This window comes from Ostrinia nubilalis, chromosome 1 (assembly GCF_963855985.1).
Source record: "Ostrinia nubilalis chromosome 1, ilOstNubi1.1, whole genome shotgun sequence".
Taxonomy (NCBI): Eukaryota; Metazoa; Arthropoda; class Insecta; order Lepidoptera; family Crambidae; genus Ostrinia; species Ostrinia nubilalis.
The window spans coordinates 6,436,319-6,458,430 of record NC_087088.1 but is presented as its reverse complement, the minus strand read 5'-3'; the positions used below and the strand labels follow the sequence as shown (position 1 = coordinate 6,458,430).

At 40.5% G+C, this 22,112-nt stretch overlaps 2 protein-coding genes and 1 long non-coding RNA gene across 3 annotated transcripts; 2 read left to right on the top strand and 1 right to left on the bottom strand.

Moving 5' to 3' along the window:
- Positions 1-359: 359 nt before the first annotated feature.
- On the top strand, positions 360-21,902 carry LOC135088123 (uncharacterized). Its single transcript, XR_010260964.1, has 3 exons — positions 360-446; positions 20,149-20,166; positions 21,773-21,902. It is a non-coding gene; the product is annotated as an uncharacterized LOC135088123 (long non-coding RNA).
- On the top strand, positions 1,527-3,727 carry LOC135088077 (uncharacterized). Its single transcript, XM_063982966.1, has 4 exons — positions 1,527-1,656; positions 2,189-2,401; positions 2,715-2,856; positions 3,529-3,727. The coding sequence occupies exons 2-4, from the start codon at positions 2,192-2,194 to the stop codon at positions 3,618-3,620; spliced, it is 444 nt and encodes a 147-aa protein (XP_063839036.1). The 5' UTR covers positions 1,527-1,656; positions 2,189-2,191; the 3' UTR covers positions 3,621-3,727.
- On the bottom strand, positions 3,871-18,156 carry LOC135076730 (N-alpha-acetyltransferase 35, NatC auxiliary subunit). Its single transcript, XM_063971154.1, has 23 exons — positions 18,034-18,156; positions 17,554-17,636; positions 17,265-17,416; positions 16,967-17,190; positions 16,626-16,806; positions 16,074-16,263; positions 15,162-15,343; positions 13,372-13,611; positions 12,505-12,645; positions 11,704-11,867; positions 9,462-9,654; positions 8,661-8,818; positions 8,468-8,617; positions 8,254-8,403; positions 8,061-8,210; positions 7,847-7,996; positions 7,633-7,764; positions 7,419-7,550; positions 7,226-7,375; positions 7,033-7,182; positions 6,840-6,989; positions 5,930-6,023; positions 3,871-5,816 (listed from the first exon to the last, which is right to left on the bottom strand). Exons 1-23 carry the CDS (start codon positions 18,066-18,068, stop codon positions 5,676-5,678), a joined length of 3,492 nt encoding a protein of 1,163 aa, XP_063827224.1. The 5' UTR covers positions 18,069-18,156; the 3' UTR covers positions 3,871-5,675.
- Positions 21,903-22,112: the final 210 nt, after the last annotated feature.

Below are 22,112 nucleotides of genomic sequence, written 5' to 3'. Positions count from 1 at the left end.
CGTAGTCCATTAACGCCACCTATTGTAGAGTAGTATTCAACTTAGCCTGCCTAGCCTTAAAGTATGTATGCCACCTGGGGGCGGGTAGTGGAACTCGTATTTCATTCGTTCTATGCGTTTGGTTATATGATTTGCAGAGGTAAATTTTTAATTCGAATTCAATGTTTTTATGAATAAAAGTATGTTATTAAGGTGCAATCATAAAATTTTATTAAAAAAAACTGCATTTGAACATGGATTTCATTTGTTATTTGTTAAAAAATAATGAGTTTTAGCGAATGTTTTTCATTAATAAAACGCAAATCCATGAAACGATTATATACGACCGGTCACTTTTCGGTCTTCATGGAATGGACAAAATTACACAATTCGAATTTAGATATACGATCGATGATCAATTGTATTCATTGTCCATCCATGAACAACTTTACACAATCGCACCTCTGGTCAGGCAATTTTAGAGATAATTTCGTAGGATTTAAGGTTTTATTTACTAAATAAGATGGTTTTGGTAGTTATTTAACTTTAGAAACTATTTATAAGTTCAAAGATTATATCACGTTAAGCCACATTTGTGGAATGTTAATTTCGATATGCCAGAAAATATTTTGCAACTTTAGGTTTACTCGTTTTTAATCAAGCTTAAAATAATTTTAGTGCCTAAAGGATGCTTGGAACGACAATGTAAACTACATAATATACGAATAGCTACAGAGAGCTAGAGTCACAAAATTGCATTAAGTAAAGTAAGGAATAGGTGTCGGATCTTAATCGAGATAATTATAACGAAGCTATCACGGAATAGTATAGAACTTTTTCTATACTAATAATAGACTTTTATCTAAAGACTAAAATACGATATAAAATCGAAAATATTTATTCAATATTATTAAAAACCTTAAGTAGGTAAGTCATAATACACACAAGCCTTTTCCATGTGCACCTAATTCGTATTACCGAAATATATTTTTAGGTGGGCACGTGACAAAATATTAAAGTACGTTAAGTATATGACATACATAAGTACCCGCGGAATCCTCACAAGTGGCAGGGGTGGTCAACCTCGGATGCTAAAAGAAAACTGAATATTTCTATTTAAAATTTACCTAAAATGTCTAGATAATTATAATGTTAGATACAAAACTCTCCTGAAAACTGAACATTATAAATTATTGCTAAATGGCTTATTTACTAACTTGTTAATTAATGTAGGTACTCTACTTTCGACATAATAAAGAATTTGTGTTTCTCTATATGTTAATACCTACCATAGCAGGGCTACCTATTCCTTTCAGAATGGAAAGATGAAACACTTATGTACTAAGTAATTTTAATTAGCGTAATTCGCTTTTCATTTAACGTTCATAATATTTTGAACTGAATACAGACCCTAAGTATAAAATAGGTGTCCTGAAAAGGACCTACACTACATTATGAAGACCACGAATAAATATATGACGATATTAGAAAAACGTTTCACTTCCCTGAAACAAAACACTGCAGATTAAAATTGTACGGCTTCGCCCGCAAACGTCCCAGCCTCGGACTACTTACACAGTCCCCTTAACCGTGCTCGCCCGTTTTCACACACCTCCGAAATTGCTGAAATTGTGACATTCAATTAAGTTTCATTGACGAAATTACAAAGAATCTTTGGTAAGTTTCCGTTTCCAAATTAGTTCGTTTCAGCCACGGAACGTTTACTGCAAGATAAAGGATTTCCACGACGATCAGTTCTTCAAAGAATTCGACAACCACCAGCCCTGCGCTGCCCTCATCCAGGTACTTCCCGTGATCTTCACCAGATTGCCGGTCCCCAGGGTGGAAGGCTTTGCCTACTTCTAGTCCATAGTCGCCACTGGAAGATTTTGAAAAGTGCTTTGAAAAGGTTCTATAAAGTTTGTTCGTTTCAGCTAAATGACATCCACTGCTAGACAAAGGCTTCACCCAAGGATTTCCACAACGATCGGTCGTGAGTCGTTTCCCGCATCCAGGTGGTTCCCGCGACCTTCACCAGATAGTCGATCCTTCTGGTAGGAGGCTCACCAACACTTCGTCTTTCGGCCTATGGTCGCCACTCGATAACCTTTCTGCCCCAACGGCCATCAGCTGTACCTCTACAAGCTATGAGCCCCGCCCACAATAAATTATTCGCACTTAAGCCAATTCTGTATTCACTTTTTTTCAGAACATGACAGACGAACCCGAATGCACGCTGCGCCGCCGTAGGTTATCAGGGAACCCCAACCTGCCCCTAAACCTAGAAATGGGGTACCACGTCAACGAGGGCGGCCCAGCTGAAGGAACCCCATCTCCTAGCAAGTACCCGCCCAGTGTCAGGAGAATGTCATCTTCTGCGCTCCACGACTTCAAAAATAAACAGCAGTCTTTTGATATACAGGTATTTTTGTCTTCACTACTTTCTCTTGCCCTCTTGGAGCTTGAAAAACACTAGTTACACAAGTGGGAATCGAATTTGAGCGAAGGAATTCGAGGAAAGCTCATCCCCTAAAGCTATTTTCATTATTTTTCATCTATTTTTTCCAAGCTGTAACAACAACTGGAATCAAGCTTCATCCTTTTATCCATCACTCGGTAAAGATGTACAAGATGCATTACACTTTCCATGATAGAGTGTTGTGATAATGTGTTCCAAATCCAAATAAGAGTATGAATCAATTAGTTCTTCTTAAATAGGTATTTTCTTTTTGCAGATAGAGGAATGTGAGGAAGAAGAGATATTCTTAGAAAGCGACGATGAAGAAGGCCCCGAGGAAGGTGAAGCATCAGGAGAGAATCGTCCTGTCACTCCCACGCCCATTCAGGACTTTAGTGCGAACACCGTGTACACGGAAGGTAAGTTAATATGAGTAGACCCGTGTTTCTCTATTTTAATTGAGTTGCGTCATCTTTTATAATCCGCTTATGTACACCTACATACCACGTGAGACGTGAGTGACACGTAACATGCCAAGAAATTATACTTAGCTACAAGTATAGTTATTATGCATATCTACATACATGAAAACCGTACCGACAAACGCAGCGTGGGACGTCCACCCACAAGGTGGACTGACATCATAAAGGTAGCAGGAAGGCGCTGGACGCAGGCCGCTACCAACCGGGCAGCATGGAAAGCATTGGGGGAGGCCTATGTTCAGCAGTGGACGTCCTATGGCTGAGATGATGATGATGATGATGATGATGATGATGATGATGATGATGACATACATAGCATGGGACGAGTTCTAACAAACCGTCACATCTACACATCAAAATAAGTAGCGCATTTCGAAAGCAATAATTTTTATTTTTATTATTTAATTAAATTCCCACAAGCCTGTTGAGGACAAAGGGAACAAAGCATAATCATGCTCAGGCTGAGTTGCACCAGCTAACTTTGACGGTAACTTTGACGATAACCGGTGTTTTTTGTATGGAGTTTGACAGATTTTTGACGTTTTTTAAAGTCAAAGAAAGAAGGTGCAACCCAGCCTAAGTGTATTGAAAATCTATTTTCTTTTACAGGTCCCCAAACAACCGACTTTTTGAAGGTCAAAACGCTAGAACAGGATTGTTACACGGACGTGTCAGATGCGGATACAGAGGAAGAAGAATAAACTAAATACCAAAATATTCGTGAGTCATCCACACATAACCACTGTTGGAGATAGTCTATATAAATTATTTATTTAATTACATAATTTAATAAAGAAATTATCCGTTAGCTTCGTTATTTTTCTCATATTAAATCCTTGATAAAGTCCCACGAATTTCCAAATCCCTTCCATATAGACGTTCGTGTGACATTATTTTTATGTGCACAATTATTTCGAGAACTTACATTGTAAAGAAATAAAAACAACTGAATTTTAATTACTCCATTAAATACCTTTAATGCACACATTTATGTACAAATATTCAAGACATAGACATCTATAAGATACAAGAATGGATTTTATAATACAATTTGATTAAAATCTCTTTCTATTTATTTATAAATAAACCTCTACAACGGGCTACGTCCCGGTACAGTCGTATATATCTTTTATAATGTTATTCACAAAAATAAAATTGCTAGTCACACTTCAGTCATTTTCTGCTTTTTTATTCGTACACAAGACGTCTAGTTTTAATTTTAAAGTATCAAAATACCTATTTTATCCTTTGGCTTTAATGTTAGAATAACATAAATAATTTTATTAATTGTTCAAGTTGTTACAATTACTCAATAGATCAATTTCAGAGATGCGGAAGCAAACTATTATACTATTATTATCTTACATAGTATTTAGCAACATTTAGCTCAGATTATCTTTAATTAGATGTTATACATAATAGTTAGGATTTCGTTTTTCACGCAACTCTATAGTAACTACTAATTATGTGATGTTGTGACAATTATACAAGACTAGTCGATATCGATTTATCGCAAGACAAAGTATTGGTAAATCCAGATGCACAACGTAATTATTTCACACAATGATTGTACTTTGTATTTGCAAACAATATAAAAAAGTTGTGGGAAAATTGTAAATAACTTTAAAGAGGCTGCGAAAAACTTTTTACATGTCCGTCGTCGTTTTTTTTTTTTTTTTTTTTTTTCCCTATGATGGCATGCACGGCTTGTGCGTCAGCCACGACGAAGTAAGGTAAAGGTTGGGAAACGTATAGGAAAGTAAAAATGGAAAACGGAAAAAAAAAAGGTTGCAAAGGATCAGGAAAATAAAGGAGAGAACAAAATGATAAATAATCCGGAAACATAAAAATTAAATTACATAACAAATTAAATTTTAATGGTGCTCACCCTTCCTCCCTAAAACTTCTATATAACGCCATAATACGTAGTGTTCTTGATTATGGAGCTTACTTCTTAGAACCTTGCAATCTAGTCGGTCTGAAAAAAATGGACATCATCCAATCAAAGGCTCTTCGTATTATTTCTGGTACAATGAAATCTAGCCCTATTAATTCTTTACAGGTTGAATGCACTGATCCTCCTCTTAGATTGCGCCGTCAATTCTTATCTGACAAATTTGTATTTAGAGTTTTACAATATTCAAATCACCCCCTATTCTTAAAATTACAACTTTTATCTGATTCTATTGGGACATCTCCTTACTGGGCTCATAAAAACCTTCCCTGTCTAGTTTTAAGTTACCGTAAATTTATATCTTTTCAAGCTCCAACTCACAGTCCGTCGTCGTTACAATGGCAGCAATTCTAGCTTTTGTTCCCGCCAGGCGGCGCTAGTGTAGCTCAAGGTTATAAAACGTCACGCTAAATTCGCGTTTCGCATGCTTGAAATACTTATTTTTGTCAATTTTAGTGAAAAGAGTGGAAAAATCTCTGGTGTTAGGGAATGGAAAAAAATAATTTGAGATATAGAACAGCCAGCGCTGTTAAATGTGAAAATAAAGGAACTTATAACCTTTTCATTGTTGTCGGGTTATTTTTCATCGCAAAAGAAAACAAATGAACCAATAAATGACAGCTGACAAGACCGCCAACAGTTACTATACTAGCGCCATCTAATCTTTCCAAGTCAGCCTGCCACTGTAAATACTTTTACAAAAAAAGAAGATTAACTTTTTTCATCGTGTCTTATATTATTTACTGGCCAGTTCTCTTGATTAAAATATAAGTCGTCAATTGTTTTAACTTATTTACAGAAATTAGACTAGTTTTATGATAGGGAAATGTCTGTGGGCGGAGAAATCGAATTCAGGAGGCGTGGTCGAGTCCCTTTTGTGACCTCCGGCTAATAATTTTAGGACTACGAAATTAGTTTTGGCTACTTTTAGGAGATCCGAAACCTGGAACAAAATAAAAGCAATTTTATAATGAGAGAAACAATGCATACTATCTTGCTTATTTATTACGTTAGTTATTTATAGAGCAATAACACAAAAACAAATGTTTTTCTTACCTCTTGATCAGGCGTTGTAATAGTTTCTAAAAGGGACCTGGCCTGCTGAAAGTGCTTGCACCCTCCAAGGTACAGTATCACAGGGTTTTCATATCTGCAAAGAAATCACTGGTGAGTACATCGTTTTGAACAAAACCTGGCACAGGTGAGGATCGTACCATAAATGATAGTTCGAAAAATCATGGGTTATTTAAAACACTTCGAGCTTATTAGTTGAACTTTCAGCATCTGTCTTTTAGCGAATGTATCGCTACATAAAAAAATATAAGACTACAATTAATTGTGATGAAGGACGTGAAAGAACTACCCTCACTATCCCCGTGAGTGTCATAAGAAGCGACTAAACTGGCCAGCGTGGGAAGTGCAGGCCAAATCCTGCATTGCTTTGTGGTAAATTAGGGAGAGTTCTCCTGAAGTGGAGGCTTGCCTGAGAGGGATGGCTACATCCGTAACTTCGGATAACGTTTTTCAGAGTAACCCTGCTGACGGCCTCGTTATCTAACTCTATTTTTGCGGCTGTCAGATCTTGCCTTGCAGTTTGATCGCAGCCTGGTAGTTAATTGACAGAATACTTACTGCAAAGGCTGCATCATCGGTGATCGCATCTGGCAAAACTAACGGCCGATGGGGCAGCAAGGTTCTGGAGTGGAGTCTAGGTACCTGAAAGCGTCTCATAAAGGTAGCAGGAAGGCGCTGGATGCACCCCGCTACCAACCGATCGATATGGAAATCATTGGGGGAGGCTATGTTCAGCAGTGGATGTTCTGTGGCTAAAATGATGATGGTGATGGTGATTATGATGATGATGTAACACTCACTGCAGCGGCTGCGTCATCGGCTGGATCGTGGCTTGTAGCTGGAACGCGACTGCCTTGCAGTTGGAATGGATGGTAGTTGTCACAACACTCACTGCAGCGGCTGCGTCATCTCGCAGAACTCGTGGTAGTGCACCTGCGGCGGCGTGAGCACGGACAGCGGCGCGAAGCGGTGCTTGTAGCGGACGGCCTCGTTGTCGAACGCGGACTGCGGCTGACGGACTTGCCTTGCAGCTGGAACGCAACTGCATTGCAGTTGGAATGGATGGTAGTTGACACAACACTCACTGCAGCGGCTGCGTCATCTCGCAGAACTCATGGTAGTGCACCTGCGGCGGCGTGAGCACGGACAGCGGCGCGAAGCGGTGCTTGTAGCGGACGGCCTCGTTGTCGAACGCGGACTGCGGCTGCCGGACTTGCCTTGTAGCTGGAACGCGACTGCCTTGCAGTTGGAATGGATGGTAGTTGTCACAACACTCACTGCAGCGGCTGCGTCATCTCGCAGAACTCGTGGTAGTGCACCTGCGGCGGCGTGAGCACGGACAGCGGCGCGAAGCGGTGCTTGTAGCGGACGGCCTCGTTGTCGAACGCGGACTGCGGCTGCCGGACTTGCCTTGTAGCTGGAACGCGACTGCCTTGCAGTTGGAATGGATGGTAGTTGTCACAACACTCACTGCAGCGGCTGCGTCATCTCGCAGAACTCGTGGTAGTGCACCTGCGGCGGCGTGAGCACGGACAGCGGCGCGAAGCGGTGCTTGTAGCGGACGGCCTCGTTGTCGAACGCGGACTGCGGCTGCCGGACTTGCCTTGCAGCTGGAACGCAACTGCATTGCAGCTGAAACGCGACTGCTTGCAGTTGGAATGGATGGTAGTTGTCACAACACTCACTGCAGCGGCTGCGTCATCTCGCAGAACTCGTGGTAGTGCACCTGCGGCGGCGTGAGCACGGACAGCGGCGCGAAGCGGTGCTTGTAGCGGACGGCCTCGTTGTCGAACGCGGACTGCGGCTGCCGGACTTGCCTTGCAGCTGGAACGCAACTGCATTGCAGCTGAAACGCGACTGCTTGCAGTTGGAATGGATGGTAGTTGTCACAACACTCACTGCAGCGGCTGCGTCATCTCGCAGAACTCGTGGTAGTGCACCTGCGGCGGCGTGAGCACGGACAGTGGCGCGAAGCGGTGCTTGTAGCGGACGGCCTCGTTGTCGAACGCGGACTGCGGCTGCCGGACTTGCCTTGCAGCTGGTACGCAACTGCATTGCAGCTGAAACGCGACTGCTTGCAGTTGGAATGGATGGTAGTTGTCACAACACTCACTGCAGCGGCTGCGTCATCTCGCAGAACTCGTGGTAGTGCACCTGCGGCGGCGTGAGCACGGACAGCGGCGCGAAGCGGTGCTTGTAGCGGACGGCCTCGTTGTCGAACGCGGACTGCGGCTGCCGGACTTGCCTTGTAGCTGGAACGCGACTGCCTTGCAGTTGGAATGGATGGTAGTTGTCACAACACTCACTGCAGCGGCTGCGTCATCTCGCAGAACTCGTGGTAGTGCACCTGCGGCGGCGTGAGCACGGACAGCGGCGCGAAGCGGTGCTTGTAGCGGACGGCCTCGTTGTCGAACGCGGACTGCGGCTGCCGGACTTGCCTTGCAGCTGGTACGCAACTGCATTGCAGCTGAAACGCGACTGCTTGCAGTTGGAATGGATGGTAGTTGTCACAACACTCACTGCAGCGGCTGCGTCATCTCGCAGAACTCGTGGTAGTGCACCTGCGGCGGCGTGAGCACGGACAGCGGCGCGAAGCGGTGCTTGTAGCGGACGGCCTCGTTGTCGAACGCGGACTGCGGCTGCCGGACTTGCCTTGTAGCTGGAACGCGACTGCCTTGCAGTTGGAATGGATGGTAGTTGTCACAACACTCACTGCAGCGGCTGCGTCATCTCGCAGAACTCGTGGTAGTGCACCTGCGGCGGCGTGAGCACGGACAGCGGCGCGAAGCGGTGCTTGTAGCGGACGGCCTCGTTGTCGAACGCGGACTGCGGCTGCCGGATCTTGCCTTGTAATTTGAACGCGACCAGTGCCTGTGGATAAGGGAGATGTTCGTTAGGTTATGGGTGGCAATATAATAAAAATCCCTAAAAAAGGAAAGTAATCCTATAGGCGACCTAGTGCAGGCAGGGCACAAACCTCACTGCAACGTTAGTTACACAGGCCATACTACTTGGGCCCAGACCTCTTGACTAAAGTTTGTAACTGCCATACTGCCACATTGCCATAAGGGATACGGTCTGTGGTCATATCAAAGTAATCATACATTATGCAAGCTGCATTCACTTTGACCTGACCGCAGACCGCAACCAGTGTGACAAATCCGTAATACCAAGTGACACTGGCCAGGACCAATATTTAATTGCCTACCGAAGCACGTAGATTCTTCACAAGCATAAATGCCCCTGTGTGATGATGTGTAAACGGTCACCCATCCAATACCGATCTTGACGTTGGCTGTCCAAAATTTTTAAAGCCTCGTGTTCTACAAAATTATTTAGCCTTTAATTTCGGTCAGAACTCAGCCTTGGAAAAAAACAATATTGTAGTAACCGTTTTGCATTGCATCATGTCGCTTTGCGCATAATGCGCTAACGTCTTAGCTAGCAATAGTGGCTAAGTTTTGGGCCTTTTTTACAGTGGTAGAAGGAATTTAGGAAAACAGAAAGAACCAACCTTATAGTAACCTCCGCACATGTTCTGCATGACTTGGCACATGAGGCCCTCCCTAGCATACGGCCTGGTCCTCTTCTTCTGTTTTCTAGCGCCGGCCCGCTTGGCGTCTTGGCGCTTGGCGCCTTCACCCGCCAAGGTCTCAGCGCGGCCAAGCGCTGACACTAGCCAGCCGTATAGGAACTCGTATAAATACCTGAAAGAAATGAAAGGTTATTATTTAATTTTTATTTGATCTTTTCTAGAAACCAAGAATGTTAGTAGGCTTTGGAGGCTTTAGAAATTAGTGCTTAATCGGGCCCTCTTGGTTATTTTTTTTTTGTTAATACGGCAGCATTTAAAGCTAGTTCATCTTATGTCAATATTTCCATTATACCTTACTAGAGTAATTATGGTATTTTACAAGAGTATAATCTTTTCTTAAAGGTTTTAAACCTTTGTTTGTCACCTGTCATCCGCTTTGCAATGGAGGGAAGTCGAACCTTAATTTCGAACTCCTATGTTCTTCTGATTAATTTCGTTGCGGGTCCAATGACAGTTTAACTTTCCCCCGGGACAAACTTGACCTTCATTGGTTGGGTTTTTGTGGCGGTTAAGCTGTAGATCCTGGCTACACAGGAGTTGCAGTGGTGGGAACGAGAGGTGGGAATAGTCCCGTATTTAACAAGAGTATTGTTCCTTAATAAAGGAGCACTCACCAAAAGGGTATCCTTCCGTTTGGCAAAATTACTTTTCGCCAAATTTCACTTCGCAAACAACTTATCGCCAAAGTTTCATTTCCCAAATGAACTTTTAGCAACTGTACTTTTCGCAACTAATTCATTTGGTCAAATTATCATTTGGCAAAATTTTACTTGGCAAATGTTTATATAGCAAATGTTTTATTTTGCCAAATATTATATCCCAAATAATTTGTTTGGTCAAATTGACACTTCACATACTTACCCACCGTTACCCACAAATCAAAGCATAAGGCACATGATCATGGTTTTCACAAGAATGTTATGTAAAACAAAGAATTGCAGAAAATAGTATGGTTGCAAAAAGTAGGTATTGCAGAAAATAGTAGGTTAGGTTAGGTCAGAACAGTGACCCTTAATGCGCGAAGGCGAGCGAAGCGTGCCGCGGCAGCGGCCGCCGAGCGCTAGAATCACCTCTATTTAGAACAAATTTTATATTAACTACCTACTAAACAAAATAATAACCACAAGCTAATTTGTATTTCATTCTATGCACCAATCAAATTACTTTGTAAATAGTTTACCGTGAAATATTTTTGCCAAATGAAACATTTGGCAAAACATACTTTGCCAATCAATAATTTGCTAAACAATAATATGCCAAAAACGACATTTGCGAATTAAAAGTTTGCAATAAGTTCTTTTGTATAATGAGAATTTGCCAAATGAAAATTTGCGAAACGTTATTTGCGATGTGATAATTTGGGAAACGTTTTTTGGCCAAACATTAGTAATCCCACCAAAAGATATAGTGATACTCGTGTACACTGTAGAGCTCTAGTTCGTGTCCGGTACGGACAGTCGATAGGCGATCATGACCCTCAGTACGTGGTACAGGATCCAAGTAAAATGAACCTTATTCAGTTGTATCACGGTACATAATTAAATAAACTCACCAAAAGATATAGTGATACTCGTGTACACTGTAGAGCTCTAGTTCGTGTCCGGTCCGGACAGTCGATAGGCGATCATGACCCTCAGTACGTGGTACAGGATCCAAGTAAAATGAACCTTATTCAGTTGTATCACGGTACATAATTAAATAAACTCACCAAAAGATATAGTGATACTCGTGAACACTGTAGAGCTCTAGTTCGAATCCGGACAGTAGATAGACGATCATGACCCTTAGTACGTGGTACAGGATCCAAGTGCAATGTACCTTATCCACATGTATTACGACTCATAATTAAATAAACTCACCAAAAGATATAGTGATACTCGTGTACACTGTAGAGCTCTAGTTCGAGTCCGGACAGTAGATAGGCGATCATGACCCTTAGTACGTGGTACAGGATCCAAGTAAAATGAATCTTATCCACTTTAATTACGACTCATAATTCAATAAACTTACCAAAAGATATAGTGATACTCGTAAATACTGTAGAGCTCTAGTTCGAGTCCGGACAGTAGATAGGCGATCATGACCCTTAGTACGTGGTACAGGATCCAAGTAAAATGAATCTTATCCACTTTAATTACGACTCATAATTCAATAAACTCACCAAAAGATATAGTGATACTCGTGAACACTGTAGAGCTCTAGTTCGAGTCCGGACAGTAGATAGGCGATCATGACCCTTAGTACGTGGTACAGGATCCAAGTGCCGAAGCAAGCCCGGGGGCCTGTCCCCGCGGCACCGCTCAGCACCGCATCCACGCTCTCCGCCTTTGAAATAAGACCTTATTGTTATAACGGTAAGTTTCAAAATACCATGCACAGTAGGTAAACATTTACGTTCTTCTTTGAAATATACCTTAGCGTTAGAAAGGTAGATATCAAAGTAGCATGTGCACTCGCAGTAGGTACTTGACAATGATACACAAATTAGTTCGTTCGTTCGTACGTTTTAGCCAAATGACGTCCACAGCTGGACAAAGGCCTCCCCCAAGGTTTTCCATAATGAAGTCCTGCGCTGCCCGCATCCAGGCTCTTCCCGCGACCTTTACCAGATCGTCGGTCCACCTAGTAGGAAGCCTGCCCACATAAATTAGTATCATCTTCAAATCTACGGTGTTTCATCATTTGAAATTGAGAGCCTTTCTGCAAGTGCAAAAAATCAATGCGCATTTCGTGATTATTAAATGAAGGACACACTACACTCAATAATTGACATCAGGCAGTGAAGAATTAACTCGGAATACAAATCTAAGCGCCACAGCTTACAAAAACGAATATGCGTCTAGTACGCTTCACCGCCGTGGAATGTGACGCTTAATCCGTGCAAGCCTCTATCAAAATACATAAATTGAAGTTTATAAAAGTGAATATAAGAAGGGCGTTTGATTATTTCTTACATATTTACCTCTTCCTGCAGAGCTGCGAACTCGTCCAACAACAAGGCAAGTTTGTCCCGCTGCCGCGCGCGGTTGTGTCCGCACACTTGCAGTAGGACTGCGAACGGGCGGACGCAACGGGCCAGGAAGTTCTCCACGAACTCACGGGCCTGTGGAAAATATAATACATACAATAGAAAACAGAATAAATAGAATAGAATGGAAGAAGAATGAGATTAATGAGTTTTGGTTTATTTCAGCACAAACACTCACTCGAAAGATCAAGATCAAGAGTTGCATTATTAATCAAGTGTTACGCTGAGGCACGCTAGTGACACATGATAGCGCGCTAGTGACAGTGATGACGATCAGGGTAACGTGGCATGCTAGTGACACGCCGTGACGCGCTAGTGTTACGACGTGGCGCGCTAATGACTCGCCGTGGCGCGCCAATGACTCGCCGTGGCGCGCTAGCGACACGCCGTGGTGCGCTAGTGACACGCCATGGCGCGCTAGTGTCGCGCCGTGGCGCGCTAGCGACAAGCCGTGACGCGCTAGTGACACGCCGTGGCGCGATAGTGTTACGACGTGGCGTGCTAATGACTCGCCGAGGCATTAATTACGCTTATTACCTGCGGCGTGGACAGGACGGGCGACTTGGCCGTGAGGGCGGGCGGGTTGACGAAGCTCTTGACGGATTCCCGCAGTATCTCGGCGAAGGCGTGCTGCGGCCGCGGCTGGCCCGCGGGCGAGTTCATCGCGCTTTGAGCCATGGAGGCCGTGGTCGCTAGTGACAAGTCATAGCGCGCTAGTGACACGCCGTGGCGCGCTAGTGACACACCGTGGCGCGCTAGTGACACGCCGTGGCGCGCTAGTGACACACTGACGCTAGTTACCTGCGGCGTAGACAGGACGGGCGACTTGGCCGTGAGGGCGGGCGGGTTGACGAAGCTCTTGACGGACTCCCGCAGTATCTCGGCGAAGGCGTGCTGCGGCCGCGGCTGGCCCGCGGGCGAGTTCATCGCGCTTTGAGCCATGGAGGCCGTGGTGGCGGGCGACGGGCTGAGGTACAACAGTTGTAGCGCGGAACGCGAGAGGATGCACGCGCGCTGCCGGCTGAACTCCATGAAGAAGTCCTGGGGAGAAAGAGTGATGTTAGGGTAGGCAAATAACAATTTAAGAATTAGAATATTTCTTTTGGGTCAAGTGAAGACGTAGCGTGAAACCCCCACTTGGTGGACCGACGATCTGGTGAAGGGCGCTTTAAAAACCTGAATTCGGACAGCGCAGGAACGGTCGTTATGGTGATCCTTGGGAGTCATTTGGCTGAATTGAACAAGTGAAGAGTTTCGAGTTGACAGTCGTCATCAACATTTCAGCCACTGATAAAGGTCTCCCCCAATAATTTCAGATTAAAAGCGACCTGCATCCAGCATCATTATAAGGTTATCTGTCCATACTACCACAGAATAATAATAAGTACTACGTACAGAAGTTTTACTTCGCGAAGGTATTTAAAAAAAATGTATGCTCAATGTCATTAACAATATGGTGTAATTTAGCTTGTCTCAAGAGTCAAGCAAGTTTGTCAGAAGTTTTGTTGACAAACGTCAGTGATCGGTACTGCGCCGAAGCTATAGGGCTGACTTCGGTAAAATGATGTGACGTGAGGTGTCAATCTGCAGAAAATGGCGGAGGAAATACATGATTTAGCATGAATTATCATGAATAATATTAACTACTTATTTACCTCTCAGTGTCTTCAGGCAACTTAAAAAAGTACATTCTGTGTTTTTATTATTATTTAGGCAGTTAAATACTGCACAGTATTTAGTACACCATTTTCTTTATTTTCTTCCATCATACACAAGAATACGCGTGCGTGAGTCAATGTTCGCTCGTATGTGAGGCCTTGTCGAATAGTACTCTTGTAGGGGGCAATCGTGCGTGTTTTGTTTTCGATGTAAACTCGCGGAGATGAACAGGCCTGATACTACGAGTAGTTTCAGCTGCCATGATTGCCCAGTGGGTTTTTGATTTTAATATTTGCCCAATAATTACGGTCATCCTTTTCTACTTTGCTAGGTAGGTAAAGGTAAGGTAAGGTTTCAAGTCAAAAAATCATTATAATACCTATTATACCAGCGCGATGTGGAAGTTGGTGCACGAGGTGATCTTTCACAAGTACTGCAGCGCGAGTCCCAGGGTATCTAAATACGAGTGTTGAGAGTCCAATGTCTAAGTATGAGCGCTGAGTCAGGCCTACTATAGACTAGAGGAGAGTTGGCACGCGCCAGCGCTGTGTAGAAGTTAGTGCAGGAGGAAAACGAATGAGGTTGATTCTTTACGAGTTTCAAGACAGTACGCTATCTTCGAGGCGTCAGGTCTACTCAGCTTTCACTGGTTAGTTTTCATTGGAAGTCCAAATGTAGATCCTGGTTAAGTGGGAAAGAGATGCGGGATTAGTCCAGTAAAGAGATCGTCATACCAGCGCGGTGTGGAAATTTGTACAAGACGTGATCTTCCACGCGTGCCGCAGCCGCGCGACGAGCTCGTCAAAGTACTGCAGCGCGTCGGAACAAGTCTAGGGTATCTAGGGATAACTGCCCCGAGTCAAAGAATTAAGACATGCTCGGAGTGAGAATAGTCCTGTAAACGTAGGTTGAGAAAGGGTTTTTTTTCTTACCAGCGCGGTATGGAAGTTGGTGCACGAGGTGATCTTCCACGCGTGCCGCAGCCGCGCGACGAGCTCGTCGAAGTACTGCAGCGCGTCGGCGCGCGGCTTGATGCGCGTGTACCGCGGGAAAGTGGGCGGCAGCAGACGCTGGTTGATCATCGGCTCGAAGCCCATCGGGTTTGGGGAGTCGGCTGCAAGCAAAAGTAAGTTTTAGTACATGGTTATTGAGCTGTTAATTCAGTGGCAACTAAGGTCGAACCTATCAGGTTTAGGGACTCGTCTGCAAACGAAAACCTGTCTTAGTACATGGTAATTGGTAATTAAGCTGGTTATTTCGTTGTGAGGTCTATTTGTGGACCAACATCTCGGATCTGAGGTGGAATTGTGTAAAGCAATCGTTATCATTTGACAGTTCATAACGTACGATTATTCTGACAAACGCTTTCTTTATCTGACTTTATCGTACGTTATGAACTGTCAAATGATTAAGATTGCTTTACACAATTCCACCTCTGGATATAGACAAAAGAAGGCTGAATAAGCCTCTGTAAACGCTGGTTACTATGGGCTTGAAGCCCATCGGGTTTGGGGAGTCGGCTGCAAATGAAATTGAATCTTAACATTGTGGTAATTGAGCTGATAATTCAGTGGTGAATTTGATTGAAATCTTCACACTTAACAGTTGGTACCACTGGCTAGTTAAATAAGAGAGACAGGACCTTCATCTCCTGGAGAGTGCAAGTAAATCTGAGGTACGTATTTTCAATGGAAAATTAAGAAGTTCAAACTAAGTAGAGCTGCAAGAAGGTTCTCAAAGAGCACTTACATGTTCCACTTCCAACCCTACTTCTGCTTCAGAACAATAATATGGGCCAGTGCTGAGAAGAAACAACACAAGAAACTCCCAAATAAAATACTCACAATTCTCAACAGGTTGTGTTCCCTTCCCAGCTGTTTTGATGATGACCTTCATCATCTCAGAGCAACCGTTCAGCAGTGCAACACAGTCCACTCCGGACTGTGAGTCTCTCTTCGTAATCAGGAGGAGAGCTTGGTAGAACATTCTGGTGAAGCGAATCCTTGCTGCAAGTGCTGCCCAGAGGTTGTACGCCTGTAAAAAAATTTTAAAATAATTAAAACCAAGCTTGATATCTTACTTTCTGTGCCTGACCAATAAATTGACTGTTGGAGAATGTCTATTGGCATAAATGAAAAAAAAAAAAGGAATAACAGTGCAGTGTGGAACCTCTCCAGAAAAACAAAATCATGCAAGAATGACTTATATCATCATCATCATCATCATTTCAGCCACATGACGTCCACTGCTGACTTATATGCTGAGTGATTTTCTTTTAGTTTGGGTGTTACAGGTATCTGCAGAGCTGATTCCTATTCCTGATGATGATTCTTTCTTTCTTTCAAAAACTAAACAATTTAAAAATAAGATATAAGTAGGTCATAACATTTACTTACATCATCTTCACTACTTCTAGCTTTTTTATTCAGCTCCTCTTCCTGCTCCCTTAACATAGCAACGCACTTTTGCTCAGTCACCTCAAGATTGACATCATAAGTATTCCCAGTCTGCGGGTTCGAGCCAAGACGATAACCGTAGCCCATAGGTTGAAAATCTTCTTCTTCAAACACTTGGGCCCTGAAAACATCATAAGAAGTAATAATTTTTTTCACATATTACAGCTTTAAACACTTAGAAAATAGGAATTTACGGACAAGACAGCATGCAAGCTATTATGAAATACAGATTTCTTTTTTTTTAATTCAAAAGAAACCAAATAAAGAATAGTCCCACATACTTGTTAATACAATCTCTGATGCAATCCAATAACTTGTACACTGCAATGCAATATGCTTTCAACGTCTTGTTCACAATATTGTGGGGTTGGTGCAAATACAGGTTGGTGAAGACAGTTTGGGCCAACGAGTGTCCTTCCAACCAAGACACAATGCAGGCCTTAGTTGCATCTATGATTCCGATCAGCTCACTCGGTTCTATGTCATCTATTTTCAGCTTGCCAGCCTAGAAAAATAACTATTAGAATCCAGAAGTAAATATAGAATTTTATTAATACGTTTATTGTTAAAGTCACATACTGCAACAGCTTGTTGGAAATTAAGTGGCTTAGGGTTTCCGCGATTGCATAACATTCCAGCGTCCATTTTGGGATCCATCATCTCAATGGCCGACATTGCCTCAAACAGTCCGAACAAGTGGCCATCGTGTAGGAGCTCGCCTAATTGAAGAACTGAAAATTTTTATTTTTAAATATCTGGCAAATATAACCCTCTTAATTTCTAGCAGCACCATTATAAGGAAGTTCAACCAAACAACAACTGGTACCTTTTATCTCATTAACAGAATAATTCAAAATATTGTACGAACCTTGAATATGCTTGAAGAAATCAGAAGTAATATCTACCCAGTTGTAGGTGACCTCTGGAGAGGTTGCCAAAGACTCCATTGTCCTGAACATATTAAATTTACAATGTAAAACACATATAACATAGTAACTGCCTAACTGTCTGTAGCACAATCACCAACACTATTACTGAATCATGCTTATGAAAAAATGGTTTGATATCATGAAATGTATTATTAAAACACTAAATATGATACTTGCAGATAAAATTTAAAATATAATGGACGCAATTATGAAAAGTGATAAGTCTTTGCAAAAGCACATCGCATGAGAAATATGTTCCCAATGTTAATACTTTTTATGGAAAAAACAGATTAGTATGCAGGTTAATGACTTAAGAAACAGTTTTCAAGGAGAAAATTCATAATTAACAACTCAGACACCAACAAAATATACCCATGAAAAGCCAAAGAAAAAAGGTTGCCGCATGCTTTTTTACTAACCCGTCACCATCATAATAATCATCGTTATCACCCATTTGTAAAATTTACAGAGAGATTAGATAATTTACCCTTAAATTTCGGGACTAACACTCACGGGGTGGAAACCACGGGGTGGAAACGCCATAGTGTTTGACAGATGGTTAGTCAAATGTCATTTCTAGGAGCATCCACGTAATCTCAGCGAACATAGCCTGTAGGATTGGGCCAATTAAAAAAAAAAAAAAAAAAGAGTATCCTTTACGTCAACTGTCATTTTAATGACATTGACAGGACAGTATCCACTCATTCATTCGCTGAATTCGCTCGCTCATTCAATCAATCATTCATTCACTCAATTCTTTTCTTTTCGAAATTCAGAGTTAAAAAAACAGCGTGACCACTTTTAGTAGATTTCTACTTTTTTGGTAGATTTGAGGCAAAGAGAACGACGATTTAGTAGTGCGAAATCGTTTAGTAGATTTTGGTAGATAATTGGTATTTTTAGAACATTGTAATAAATGGTAGTCCGAAATTAAATTGTAACCGAGCCGAGGATCCAGGCCAGAAAAAAAGAACTTTAGGGTCCGTTTATGGTCACTTTATGAAGGCGAACTAACTTGACAGTTCAATTCAATGCACACAAATGTTGCCACATATTGGCTAGTGTTGTTAATATCGACATAAAAAAATTCAAACGTTCAAACCAAGGGTTTATTCAAAATCAAAAATCAAAATCAAAAATATTTATTCATATTAGACCACAAGTGGCACTTATGAAAGTCAATAGAAAATAATAAAAATAGAAAAGGTAGCCCTTATAGGGCACTTTACATGTCTCCTTATCTTTTGGGCCCTACCAGCGCTTCGAGACAAACATATGGCATTGTTATCTATGTTACGGTCAAACTGACAAATGTGAAAATAATGATAATCGCCGGTTATTATGAATAATCACCGCATGATTTGGTAAATGTGATTAATATGAGGTCATTTAATCACATTTACCAAATCAAAGTGTATAAAACTAAATAGGCGGCTTAGGGGTTGCCCAAGGGCCACCCCCGCCGCACCTTAACCTATTTTTCACTTTAAATCAAAACATTATGTTATAGGCATCATGGAAAAGTAATATTATGCAAGAAACATTAAAAACTCATTATGCCAAATTATATTAATATCGTACACAAGATGTTGTTCTCTTTTATGAAATTTGTTAGTACTAAGGTTGAATTATTAAATAATCACTGTTAAATGTGATTAATTTATCACTTTTACCGCGACTGTCGGTAATTATTCATAATAACCGGTTATTATTAATAATTTTCAATTTATCACATTAACCGTAACATCTATACTAATATTATAAAGAGCGCTGGAAATTGCACAAATTTTAAACCTGAAGCATCCATGCTACAAGTAATGAAAAATGACAAAAAATTATATAAAAATGTTAAAAAAGACTATAATGATGATGATAAATAAATCAAAATACTATATTTTGTTCAAATTATATGTTTTATTTTATGTGGTAGAATTTAAGTAGAATTTTATATAGGTCTTGGTAGATTTTGGTAGATTTGAGGATCGTTTTTGGTAGATTATCTGATGAAAAAGTGGTCACACTGTAAAAAAATCTTGATTCCGAAATATTCGGAAATAAAAGCAAACAAAATAGCAATTTTCATTGCTCATAATGGTCATTTTACCGTATTTACATTGTTTACCGTGTAAACAAGATTGTTTCATATTACTTAAACGATACCAAATGCATCGTGACCGGTTGCTCGTCCACCAAGTCCAGGGTTTTTTCTCTGGCACGTGATGAAGCATTGCAGGCTCTAAGGATACAGTAACTCCTGCTTGCAAATCCTTTATCAGGAACTATGACAAAGGAGCAACTTCGTCAAAGAAAGGCAAGTGATTTTAGGTTATTAAACAACCTTCCAAATTGCTATAAAATTTGCTGCAATTTCCCTAGGACTGAACTGACTGATTTTTGTTTCAGGTCTGCCAATCGCATTTTGAGGATAAATAAATCTAAAACAATCTATTGATTATGATGAATGGATGTCCTATTTTTTTATCCATGAAGAAAATAATAACATCTCGGCGACCATCCAAGCTGTTGCTGATCAGGTCATCCAGTAAGTTAAAGTAAGTATAATTATACCTAGATTAAACCATAAAGTGTTTTGCAAGTACTAATTTAATTAGTCTATGGGTATTTCGCCGAAACAGTAAATTTTCTGTGTCCAGGCAGGCGAACGTTTTTTTATATCTATCTGTATAAAACTATTTTTATGGGAAAGTTCATCAAAAGTTTTATTTGTTTTTGCTATTACAATAGCAGAAACTACAAATAATACCATAGAAAAACTTAATCAAAAGTCGTTTTTCTAATTTCCTTGTTATGTCCATTACTGTTGTTTGCCAAAATGAAGGCTCATTATAACAAATTGAAGCATAATTCAATTCTAATAGCACTCTCTTTACATTTGAGAAACGTTTGGCTATCGGAAAATAAAAACTTTGAATGTCAAATACTTATAGGAAGAAAATAAAGTGAAGTTAAGTTCTTGTCCAGGTCAAAAGTATAATTTCCCTGGGTCTTCGTTTCGACCATTGTTGTAACGAAACAAAAAAACTTAGAATGTAACGCACTGCACCACTACACTCGTCCCAAGAGGCCATTGAGGCAGGACAGTACGTCGTTGATCAGTTTCGCGACAAATCGCATAAATAGGTCCCTCCTTGGGTTTTTGTTTACTATAAAGTCAATTTCTTTGGACGGTTTTTTGCAACTAAACAATGGATTAATTTTATTGTATATTTACACAAATGTAGTGTCTATAGGGGTAAACCCATGATTTAAATAGTAAATGCATAGGGTAAATAGGTTTTTGTCTGTGGTGTCTTTTAGGCATAAATCTAATTTCTTTGGTCCTAATTTCCTTGTTTTCCGTGGCATAAAATGACCTAGGAAATTATAAAAGACCATTAATAATTCGGCGTAAAGTCAAATTTTGAGTATTTCTTTATTGGAATAAGTTTAAAATTTACATTTTAAGAAATAGGTATCAGAATTGATATAGAAAAACTTGTTTTTAACTTTTAACTCAATCTACTGCATTTATCTTCCTTAGTTGTGTAAAAAGGTCGTAATGATATAATATTCATTGGCATGTTTGCTTGCGAAAGTACACAAAAATGGGTCGAACAAAAAAAAAGCAAACCACAGAAGAAAACCTAAAGAAAAAAATATTTATAATAATTTCCTTGGCTACCAAAAATTTATGACCTCATAACTTTGTTTCTAAAACGAATTATGATACCCCTTCTAGATATATTAGCTTAGTTTTTACTACTTAATGCAATGGGAAACTAAAAATAGTTAAAAACAAAAATAAAATTCGTGCCAAGGAAATTAGGCAAAATTGACCATTTTTGGCGAAATACCCCTATACGAATAAAGATATTTTAATTTTTTGATTTGACTAAACAATGTTCTTAATAAGTATTACTTTTATTTTAAGATCAATCTACTTAGTCAATAAAACCAAAATAGAAAGAGATATTTTACTACATTTCAATAAAACAAATTATAATATCTTTATTCTATTTGTTTGGATTAGGCACCCTACATAAATTATATTATTAACACAGTAACTTACCACTAAAAATTGAAACACTAATTTTAACATTTAAGATTTCAATACAAGATGTTGCAATAGATGATTGTTTATATTTTTTTTCTTTCTAGCTGCTAATAGAGATAACTTCAATTCAATGTTGTTGCCAGATAATGCTGTGAGTGAAGGTATGTTCAACTCAGTTGTAAATAATACCTAAGTACTTTTAAATTGATGAGTCACCTACAATATTCTTCGAACATAATTTATAATTTCAATATGTAAAATAAACTGATTTTTTGTGATAGTAATTTTTCTTTTGTAATGTTTTGTAATCAGTACCTACCTATTTATTATGATGAACATTTATTTTTTTCTGAAAAGAAAACTCTTTCTTGAGTTATTTAAATTATATTGTTATGTTTGATAATTAATTATACATTAAGTTTTACTGGATTTTGCCAATATACT

Excerpts from the sequence above, each read along its gene's own strand:
- LOC135088077 (XM_063982966.1), top strand. The coding sequence starts at position 2,192 with ATGACAGACGAACCCGAATGCACGCTGCGCCGCCGTAGGTTATCAGGG. Across the intron at positions 2,402-2,714 it reads AGCAGTCTTTTGATATACAG|ATAGAGGAATGTGAGGAAGA; the intron begins GTATTTTTGTCT and ends TTCTTTTTGCAG. Across the intron at positions 2,857-3,528 it reads GAACACCGTGTACACGGAAG|GTCCCCAAACAACCGACTTT; the intron begins GTAAGTTAATAT and ends TTTCTTTTACAG.
- LOC135076730 (XM_063971154.1), bottom strand. The coding sequence starts at position 18,068 with ATGGGTGATAACGATGATTATTATGATGGTGACGG. Across the intron at positions 17,191-17,264 it reads ATTTCCAACAAGCTGTTGCA|GCTGGCAAGCTGAAAATAGA; the intron begins GTATGTGACTTT and ends TTATTTTTCTAG. Across the intron at positions 12,646-13,371 it reads CCGTCCTGTCTACGCCGCAG|GCCCGTGAGTTCGTGGAGAA; the intron begins GTAACTAGCGTC and ends TATTTTCCACAG.